The sequence below is a fragment of the Haliotis rubra genome, unplaced genomic scaffold, assembly GCF_003918875.1.
Source record: "Haliotis rubra isolate DU_JTF1 unplaced genomic scaffold, ASM391887v1 Scf422, whole genome shotgun sequence".
Classification (NCBI taxonomy): domain Eukaryota; kingdom Metazoa; phylum Mollusca; class Gastropoda; order Lepetellida; family Haliotidae; genus Haliotis; species Haliotis rubra.
In genome coordinates this window covers 376,787-388,031 of record NW_025767105.1, presented here as the reverse complement: position 1 = coordinate 388,031, position 11,245 = coordinate 376,787, and the positions used below count along the sequence as shown (strand labels likewise).

At 39.8% G+C, this 11,245-nt stretch overlaps 1 protein-coding gene across 1 annotated transcript; it reads left to right on the top strand.

Annotated features, from left to right (window-relative positions):
- Positions 1–832: 832 nt before the first annotated feature.
- On the top strand, positions 833–8,286 carry LOC124288682 (uncharacterized protein F21D5.5-like). The gene is made up of 8 exons (XM_046725251.1): positions 833–1,183; positions 2,255–2,436; positions 3,207–3,296; positions 3,989–4,109; positions 4,373–4,497; positions 4,691–4,822; positions 5,374–5,476; positions 7,040–8,286. The coding sequence occupies exons 1-8, from the start codon at positions 862–864 to the stop codon at positions 7,291–7,293; spliced, it is 1,329 nt and encodes a 442-aa protein (XP_046581207.1). The 5' UTR covers positions 833–861; the 3' UTR covers positions 7,294–8,286.
- The last annotated feature ends 2,959 nt before the right edge of the window (positions 8,287–11,245 follow it).

The window sequence follows — 11,245 nt, the reverse complement described above, 5'->3', positions numbered from 1 at the left end:
TGCATGCATGAGGAGAATATAACAAATAGTAATTATTTTAAATTTTAAATATTTCGGAAGGACGAAATAAAACAATTCTTCAAAATGTGGAATTTTGGCCATTGAACTGCTTTACCGTAAACTTCATGGCGGCAACTTCAATTGCGTTTCGAGCTTATAAAATATCACTGGGTTAATTTCTTTCAGATAAAACAGAATACTATCAATATCGTAATTAACATGTTCAATTAAGAGTACACATACTAATCAATGATTTAACATCAGTTAACCAGCTTGGAAATGTGCAGTTTATATGCTGTGGTCAATAGCTTAATATTTCTTTATGAAAAATATTCGCATGTTAGTAAAGGGAATTGTCCGTTCATCTTGTCGACACGTGCCCATTAGTAAGCAAGCTTAGATGTGTAATATGCAAAATAGACGCAGTATTCGGCCTCTGCACACGCAGTATGCAGGACCTCTCTACAGCAATGCAACAATTGAAATGAGACAACATTGTAAAAAGTGGATTCTCTCGTAGATATCCGCCTCAAATGTTCCAATATACAGGTCACACATATTCCACATTTGAATACGGTCTCGGGTAGAACAGACATAAAAAACCAAAGACATAATGAACAAAAAAATATTATTTATTCGTAAATATTGAGCACATCGACTAATTCACCACTCTTCCTGCTCGCTGAAAACTACCAACTGAATATACTATGACTCAATTCGATAAAAATATAAAATTCTGCAATGTCAGCAGACATAGTACACTAGAGTTAACTCCCCTGAAAACACGTACGAGCACGTATAGCATTGTTTACTTGTGACGTCACAAATCGTGTCCCGGCACGCCAGGGTTGGCCAATATAAATGACGGGTGCGCGATTTTACCAGGTAGTCCGTTATCATATCTGTGGACAGGTCTCATTGTGCAAGCCGCTGAATATGTCTGCTCGCAGCCAAAACCTCAAACGAAAAGCAGTTGCTGACACGAAAGCAAGGGCTAAAAAGGCGAAAGGGGAGACTGATTTGCCGAATAATATGAAATGGACCCAGGCAGGAAAAGAGCTGAAAGGGGTGTGTCCCGTGATACTGTTGAGCTCGGATACTCTAGAAGGGAGGGAGAAGGTTGCCGGATTTGACATCGATTTCACCGTCATACGAACGGCAAGTGGGCGGAAATTTGCAACGGGTACGACAGATTACGGTTAATTATGTAGCGCTATTTCACCCGAAGTATGATTTTACGAGCTGGTTACCACACCCACAGCTAACGAGAACAAGCTGTCAATCAACATGTAAATGAGATTCATGACCTTAGCTGATGAGTGACCTCAGTCCTCCCGCCTTTATTTTAATGTCCTGTGACTGGTCAGATTTTCATGGCGCACATTTTTTTTGCATGCGCACAATCCTGATAATTGACTTGTAGATTCTTATGCATTAAAATTCAAGTTAAACCCGAATCTTACGACGCGGTTTTATTTATATCTGTTTTGTGATGGCATATTTGATCACGTGGAAATATGGCACTATGTACCAAGGTCTAGAATGATATACATTAATTATCACATAGCTTATCATCACAACCCATAACGTTATGTATCAATAATGTAGTACAAATGCTATAGCTATGATTTAATTTAGCAACATAATGATAACTTGTGACTGTACATTAAACATTATGTTGGACAAGGTGGGAAACAATGTGTGCACTCAAGATGCAATGGGTGAATACTGAGAGGAGTATTGTTCAAGCAGAGACCCTAATATAATAGATTATATGGTCTCTGGTTCAAGCATCAAGGAATATCATTTGCTCTAATTTCACAATGTGGTTCGTGGCATATGTAGTAGCTGGAAATTTCTCTTTATCATCAGTTTTATTTATGTTTCTGTACATTTATCAAACTATTAGAATGGTCAAGGTGTAAATGGGCTAATTTACTGAACACTTGCAGTGCCTTTAAGCCCCGTTTTGTACATGAGATGTCCTTTAAGTGGTATTCCAGATGCTACAGTGCAATACGCTGGGTGTCATGAAATGTTTACCTGGTTTGCTGACAGTTTATCCGGAAATGTATTATTTTACTAATTTTCCTGCACAAGTGGAAAAACAATTTTATGTTATACCGGTACCGGTACATGTATAACAATTTAAAGCAATAACAATAAATGAAGATGTGTGAATCTCTTTTTTTGTATGGGCTATCTGCCGCCTAACTGCTCTCATTGGACTCACTCACTCAATGTGTCCCAACAGGTGCTAAGGACTGGGAGTTCTGGGATGAAAGTGTCCCGGCAAAGATGAAGGAACTTGATGAAGATGGGTTTCGAGTTGTCTTCTTCACAAACCAGGCAGGGATTGAGAAAATGAAAGTGAAACCAGCTGAAATCAAGGATAAGATTGAAGCCATTATCACGGCACTAGACATCCCTGTGCTGGTGAGTCCTGGGTTATGACTACTCCTGGGAAGATACAAACCGTTGTGGCTTAGGCTTCTTCCTCTGTTTATGAATGAATCAAAATACAGTGAAGAAACGTTTATTATTAGTTAATGCCAACCATATTGCAGTGGTGTCATGGTGGCCTGTGTATAATTGTTGAGTGAGGACCAATCATTGCCATTGGATTCACAATGACATCTGTAAAGCCAGGTCCCAGCATCACTACAATGCAGGGATGGCAATTTTCCGCGGATCAGCGAAGTTCCGCTGATTTTGTTTCAAATTGATCAATTCTGTGAATCGTCTAAATCTGTTGAATGCCCCTCAACCCCCCAATTTGATGACACAATATTAAGTTTTCAGCTGAAAATTGATTTTCCTGTTGCCATCCCTGACAATGTGTATTCATCAGCCAGGTCCTAGCATCACTTCAAAATGTATTCACCAGGTCCATCATCCACGGCTCACGTGGTCCAACATTTCTGGACCCTGAATTCACTCTTTGTAGACATTTATGTATGTCAACTATACTCAGATTATCTAAAATAATACACGCAACACTTTCCGTTGTTGATAATGTTGCTTGTTGGCTGTAGGTACCATATATGCATCAGATAATGTGTTTATTGTCCTGAGCAATTCATAAACACTATTTATTGATATCTTTGCATCACGCTTTATGACCGAATCATATAAAGTTGCTGATGGTTGAGTTCACAGAGAATCTGGTTACAGTCACCTGTGATGATGGTAATGATTTGTTTCAGGCGTTCATCTGTACAGGAAACAACCACTTCCGGAAACCAAGCACCGGGATGTGGGACTACTTTGTGGAGAACTGCAATGGTGGGGTGGAGGTAGGTGGAGCTTTACTACCTAAGTCTCAGGCCATCTCATTACTGCATGATTGAAACAAACCAGTCTAGAAGGAACCAAAGATATAAATAAAATTGTATTTACTTTTTCTTTGAATGAATCCACGCCTCTCCAAGTGTTTGAGCTATCCCTTACCTCTGATGCCTCGTATGAAATAGATGAATGGATAAATTTGTTCTTCATACAGGTGTTGTGTTGTGTCTTAAGGTAGACGTCGAGGAGTGTATGTATGTACAGGTGTTGTGTTGTGTCTTAAGGTAGACCTTGAGGAGAGTGTGTATGTACAGGTGTTGTGTTGTTTCTGTACAGGTGTTGTGTTGTGTCTTCAGGTAGACCTTGAGGAGAGTGTGTATGTACAGGTGTTGTGTTGTTTCTGTACAGGTGTTGTGTTGTGTCTTCAGGTGTACCTCGAGGAGCGTGTGTATGTACAGGTGTTGTGTTGTGTCTTCAGGTAGACCTGGAGGAGAGTGTGTATGTACAGGTGTTGTGTTGTGTCTGTACAGGTGTTGTGTTGTGTCTTCAGGTAGACCTGGAGGAGCGTGTGTATGTACAGGTGTTGTGTTGTGTCTTCAGGTGTACCTCGAGGAGCGTGTGTATGTACAGGTGTTGTGTTGTGTCTTCAGGTGTACCTCGAGGAAAGTGTGTATGTACAGGTGTTGTGTTGTGTCTGCAGGTAGACCTCGAGGAGAGTGTGTATGTTGGGGATGCTGCTGGCAGGGCCAAGAACTGGGCACCAGGCAAACCCAAAGATTTCTCCTGTAGTGACCGCATGTTTGCAGCCAACATTGGGATCAGTAAGTGACAGTGGACATAATTACCATTCATTGTGGATGGAGCCTCTCACTTCTAGTATCAACAATAATTGATGTTTATCTTCATTGAAATGCAGGTGATATGTGCTGTGGAAGGTTTATCAATGACCTCCACATCTGAAAGATTTTCTGTATGACATAAGCTCATGAAAGCATAGTATTGCACAACTGGGGAGACATTAAAACTGGGATAGAGTGATGTGTGTTTTTGTTGGGATGACACAGACAGGACTTTGGTATTTCAGACTTCAAAACCCCAGAGGAGTTCTTCTTGAATGAGAAGCCAGCCAAGTTTGAATGGGGATCCCTGAACCCTGTAGAGTATCTGAAAAGTGCACCAAAAGCTGGTAAAAAGACCTACCACAGTAATGTGAGTAACCCTCTGCCGGCCCTTGTTATCTCCCCTTGATTGTATTGGACGTCATATCAGTTGGGACAGATCATGGAGTCGTGTTGTATGTTTGAGGAAAAATTCAAAATACACTAAAACACTGATGTTTATGATGAAATGTTTCTCTTCAAGCACACTTGCCCTACATTCCGACATTTCATTCTGTGTTCAGTCTCAGGAGGTGGTTCTAATGGTGGGTCCCCCGGCTTGTGGAAAGAGCACATTGAGGAAACAGTACCTGGAGAAAAATGGCTACGTTACTGTCAACAGGGACACCATGGGCACTGTGGAGAAGTGTATCAAGGTGAGGAGATAGAGAAGTTCTTCTCCAACTGTGGAGAAGTGTATCAAGGTGAGGAGATAGAGAAGTTCTTCTCCAACTGTGGAGAAGTGTATCAAGGTGAGGAGATAGAGAAGTTCTTCTCCATGCTTAAGTGTCAGAGTCAGCCACAGAGTTCACTCTTGTTAGAAAAGGTGGGGTTCTTGACATTGACTTTTTGAGAAAGTGAGATCCTTCACACAAGTGCCCTCTGACCTTATGAATTAGATGAACTCCAATTTTTTAATATTTATTTCTACCTTACTCTATAAGTATTTGCTCTGTTAAGTGGTTGTTAAGTGTGACAACTCCTTCAAGTGCACAAACGATGTACCCACCCAGTATGTCCCTAGGACCTGCGTGCAGACTCACACAACCAGAATAGCACTGATCAGAACGGGACCATGGTCCTGTGATTGGTAATATTGTTGATGAATAGGAATCCAACACATTTCTATGAAGTTATTCTTCTGTTTTTATACAGCTGAACTGCTAGGACTGTGTTGTGTGTGTTTTAATTATCTGTGTCCTAACAGGCAGCAAAGGAGGCTCTGAGTTCGGGGAAAAGTGTCGTCGTTGACAACACAAACCCATCAGTAGATGCCAGATCAAGATTTATTGCCCTTGCAGAAGATGAAGGTGAATATGGTATATTCTTACCCTGTAATTAAGTACTTATTGCTGAGTTTAGGTAACAGTAGTAAGGCGGATTACAATAAGAAATCCAGTGGATCTGAGTAACCCTGAGCCATCATGTGTTATAGTGAGATTCTGTGGTGATGTCACAGTAGAGGTGAGGTGAGGTGAGGTGAGTTGAGGTGAAATTGGGTTTAACGTCGTGCTTGAGAATATTTCGCTCATATGACGACGTGCATGCGTGTGTATGTGTATGTGCGGCTGCTTGTACTAGCCCAGACTGAAGCTGGTTTTATAGTGCTAGCCCACTGAGATACCATGCTGCAGTGAAGCATGAATACCCAACTCAGACACATTATACTGACTCTACTGACATTATACCAGTCCTTGTTGTACCCATTAATGCCGAGCGCCAGGCAGGGACCAACAAGTACCATATTTTGACGTCTTTTGGTATGACGCGGTCGGGGATCGAGCCCGTGACCTTCTGCTCTCCGGGCGGACGCTCTAACCACTACACCACGGAGGCGGTCCGATGTCACAATAGAGAATATACTGATGAACATCACGTAATAGACTGTTTTCCTTGTATCTCTAGAATTGTAGATTAAAATTGTGCCAGAGTTGCTAAACAAAGATCAACAATACAGAAACTGTAAAAAGCATTTTTGTGCAAACCAGTAGAAATTAGGTTCTGATGAATGATGTCCCTTGTATTTAGTCAACACATACCGGTATATCCAATCAATGATGTCCCTTGTATTTAGTCAACACATACCGGTATATCCAATCAATGATGTCCCTTGTATTTAGTCAACACATACCGGTATATCCAATCGATGATGTCCCTTGTATTTAGTCAACACATACCGGTATATCCAATCAATGATGTCCCTTGTATTCAGTCGACACATACCGGTATATCCAATCAATGATGTCCCTTTGTATTTAGTCGACACATACCGGTATATCCAATCAATGATGTCCCTTGTATTTAGTCAACACATACCGGTATATCCAATCAATGATGTCCCTTGTATTTAGTCAACACATACCGGTATATCCAATCAATGATGTCCCTTGTATTTAGTCAACACATACCGGTATATCCAATCAATGATGTCCCTTGTATTTAGTCAAGACATACTGGTATATCCAATCTATGATGTCCCTTGTATTTAGTCAACACATACCGGTATATCCAATCAATGATGTCCCTTGTATTTAGTCAACACATACCGGTATATCCAATCAATGATGTCCCTTGTATTTAGTCGACACATACCGGTATATCCAATCAATGATGTCCCTTGTATTTAGTCAACACATACCGGTATATCCAATCAATGATGTCCCTTGTATTTAGTCAACACATACCGGTATATCCAATCAATGATGTCCCTTGTATTTAGTCAACACATACTGGTATATCCAATCAATGATGTCCCTTGTATTTAGTCAAGACATACTGGTATATCCAATCTATGATGTCCCTTGTATTTAGTCGACACATACCGGTATATCCAATCTCCATGCTGGTGCACTTACATTGTCATGTGTTGGCAGGAATCCCGTGTCGATGCTTTTGGATGCAGACCTCCCCTGAGGTGTACAACCACTTGAACTTGGTCAGACAGAACCAGACCAACGGAGAAGTGAGAAGGATTCCAGGTGTGGGATATGCAGTCTTCAAGAAAAACTTTCAGGCACCAACAAAAGATGAAGGATTTTCTGAAATTCTCAAAATTGACTTTGTTCCCCATTTTAACAACAAGCGTGATGAGGCCTTATTCAAACAGTGGACGACTGGAGGTCACTAGACGAGCTAGGCTTACAGCTGGCAGCTGCCTTCATGTGTTCACCTTACAAACCATTTCAAGATATTATTGTTTTGGTGAAAGTAGAATAATTGTATTTGTCTGTCTGTTTTTGGTCAGGGAGTATCCTTCCTTTGTTTATAGTAATTTGAGAGTGAGGCTGAGAGAATGAATGAGCGAGAGCCGAAATTGAAAGATTGTTTTTACTTTAGAGTGATCTCCCTTGATTGACTACAGTGTGTGTTGTTCATTTATATACATTTGATGTGTGTGCTCGATGAATCAGTTTGGACTTGAACATTTTGTTCATGAATGTAGAGCAGCTATTAGTGAAAACAATTTTGAATACACTGTTTGAAACAATTTTGAATACACAAGTTCTTGAAATAGATAAATGTACCAACTTGATACAAGCTTAGTGCCCCTGTTTGACAAAAGATTGTTTTCCCACACCAGAAGGTAACAATATCTGAGTTAAGTCAGATATGAATATCAAGTTAAAGATGTGTAGGTTTACAAGGTATATTAACAAATAGTGTGTTGTCCAGTAGTGTTGGTCAGCCTTTGTCATGTTTCAAATTTACAGTTGATAACAGTGTAGCAGTGTTGACATGGAGGACTATTGGATGGTACTGTTTCCTGAACTTCTTTATGTAGTTTTATGTATAACTTAGACTGGTTCCTACTAACGTCCATCACAAATGTAGCTGGCATCACACAGTGCTCATTAACTTGCATAATTTCATTGTAGGGGTAGTTTACTGTTGTTTTTCTTAGAAAAGACACATGCATTTAACTACTTTGAAGCTTTCAACATCATTCCAGTTCACCAATGTGTACATTGATATATTTTTAGTATTTTAAAATGTATACTTTTTAAATTGTTTTATTTTTTTATGGGCAAAACCCTGGTATTTTGGGAGTGCCCAATTTAACAATATACAGGATGTGCTAATCGTGTTTGCAATGTTGAATAATAAATTGTCTTGATTGATATACTGAGTGTGTTTTGATCTGTTCCCATACCACTGTGGTCAGCAGTGTGTGGCTACATTAAGAGTGTCCTCGTTCCTATAGCACCTTGACCTGTGGTGAGTAAAATGTCTCGGTCAGCAGTGTGGCTACATTAAGAGTGTCCTCGTTCCTATACCACCTTGACCTGTATAGGGACATTATCACGGGTATTTGAGGTGAGTTGAGGTGAAATTGGGTCAGCAGTTTACGTCTTGACCTGTGGTCTTGAGAATATTTTGCTACATATGTTCCTATACCGACGTGGCATAAGGGACATTATCACAGGTATTTAAGGTGAGTGTGAAATTGGTTTTCACGTCAGATTGCCGAGAATATTTTGCTCATATGACGGCGTGCATGCGTGTGTATGTGTATGTGCGGCTGCTTGTACTAGCCCAGACTTAAGCTGGTTTTATAGTGCTAGCCCACTGAGATACCATGCCGCAGTGAAGCATGAATACCCCACTCAGACACATTATACTGACTCCGAGCCGACCAGTCCTTGTTGTACCCATTAATGCCGAGCGCCAGGCAGGGACCAACAAGTACCATATTTTAACGTCTTTTGGTATGATGGGGTCGGGGATCGAACCCGCGACCTTCCGCTCTCCAGACGGAGGCTCTAACCACTACACCACGGAGGCGTTTTGGGTATTTTAGGGTTGCTGGAGGCACAGTAGTGATTAACAATACAGTATGACAGACGAATACAGATAGATAATGGGTCATTTGTCACAATAAGTCATTTACAAATGGTTCATATCATGATTCTGCTGGCATATTGTCTGCTTCAGTTTCTGTATGTAGTGCACACACTTTCAGTACTTTTATCACAACTGTCTGTAAGAAACTTGCCTTGCCAAGACATACCAGTGGTTGATGTGGGCTAGGTTACTGCAATCCATGTGATGGCTTGAATGCAACAGTCCTAAAACCCAGTATTTGTTGTTGAACGCTGCACCCAGCAATATTCCAGCTTTACGCAAGTGGCCTGTAAATCATCAGATCTGGACATGACAATCCAGTGATCGACATTATGAGCATCAATCTACACCTATGGGATACAGTAGCATGCTTTCAACCACGCCTCTGGCCACCGGATCCATTTGGAAGCCTCTAATGACAAGCACAGGCTGCTGGGGGCCAAATACAAAGAATGACATTCTTCACTGGGTGTCCTAGAAGTAATTGGATACGTATATAACACGGTTTTACCTTGACTTCCTAAAGTGAGGTCCAGGGCACCCATCAATGTATTTTACAGTTCAAGGCTGGTAATATGAGGTTCTTGAAATGGTTGGAATGAATCAATGATCAAGTGGACAATAGTCATGACTGATTTGTGAAATAATAGACACAGACAACTACTCTTGATGCGCTGTATTTTTGTGCGTCCCTCCGGATGCACTATTTGGGTTTTTTCTGCGTCCATTCTCTACATCTGTGCATCATGTAAAACCCTGTATATCATGTCAGTTTTTGTTGATACATGTACTGCTTCAGACTTAATGATGCTTACAGCAGCAGCATTCATACTGATTGACATTTTCTGTTTTCCTATGACATCATTACATGTTGGGTGTGTGATTAAATTTCATCTCATAATGTTTGTCACTTGTATGCCTTTTATTGGCATATTCTAGATCACCCAATTACAGGTGTCATGAATTCTTGGATGTTAATTTGATTAATGTCCATCCAGATGAGCTTCAGATGGCTGTGACTTTGTTCCTATGAAGCAACATTTCCCCATAAGAAGAACAAAGTATTTTGGTGAAATAATATGCCTATTGATAATTAAAACCACAACATCTAAAAAATATATTTATTCATAAATATCTTAAGTTACATAATAAAGACTCTTTCAGAAGTACTGCATATAAAAAATCAACAATCAACAAATTTAATTCCATCATGACTGTTTGACATAAACATGTCATGCTTTACCATATGGACACAACATGTCTCTGCATAATTGGAAAAAGCTTATAAGAAACTAAAATAGTTTTAAAGTTTGATGTGATTGATACTAATATTTCTCATCAAAGGATGGAGGATGTGGATGATGGCATAGGACATGCGTAAAAATGTTGTACTATGGAACTTTGACTATTTCTATTTTAAGTGCAAAGATAGCTGAGGGACTTGAGTTCCTAGTCATGCCCCTTTGTTGTGTCAGGGTCAGAGTTCTGTTTAGCTTGAATAACTTGCCAAAAGTTTGCTTAAATGTCTGTATTTTATAATCTCACAGTTAATATGTCACTGTTATAAGTAAATGAACTTATGCAGACACAGTTAGCCAATAAAGGAAAACCATAACATGCACTGGTTCATTCTCCCCAGAATGTAACATACGACTAAGACTTGAAATTCTCAATTCAGATAAACTAAGAAATGTTTTCCTCAGGTTTACAATAACCCCAGTGATAAGTTTATGATGTTCAGAATTCATCTTGGCAAATGCACCAAGAGTACTCTGTCCTGATACAGACCTTTTACGGTGATCGGAAAAAAGTAACAGGAAAAAAAGAAACAGAAAAAAGTAACAGATTTTCCTAGGGAAAAAAGTAACAGGACAAAAAGAAACGGAAAAAAGTAACAGATTTTCCTAGGAAAAAAAGTAACTGGAAAAAAAGAAACGGAAAAAAGTAACAGATTTTCCTAGGAAAAAAAGTAACAGGGAAAAAGAAACGGAAAAAAGTAACAGATTTTCCTAGGAAAAAAAGTAACAGGAGAAAAAGCAACACATTTTCAGTTGTTTGTTTTCTATTTTTTAACAAGGTATAACAAAACAATTACAAACACATTCTTGCATCCATGCAATGTTCTCAGTTCTAACTAAATGTTCTTATTGAGTCTAATGTGTCTGTAGGTGCCAGTCACAAAGTTCTCGTCAAAGTAGGTGAGTAGTTCCTCGGCATCTTCAGGGATAATGTCCTTC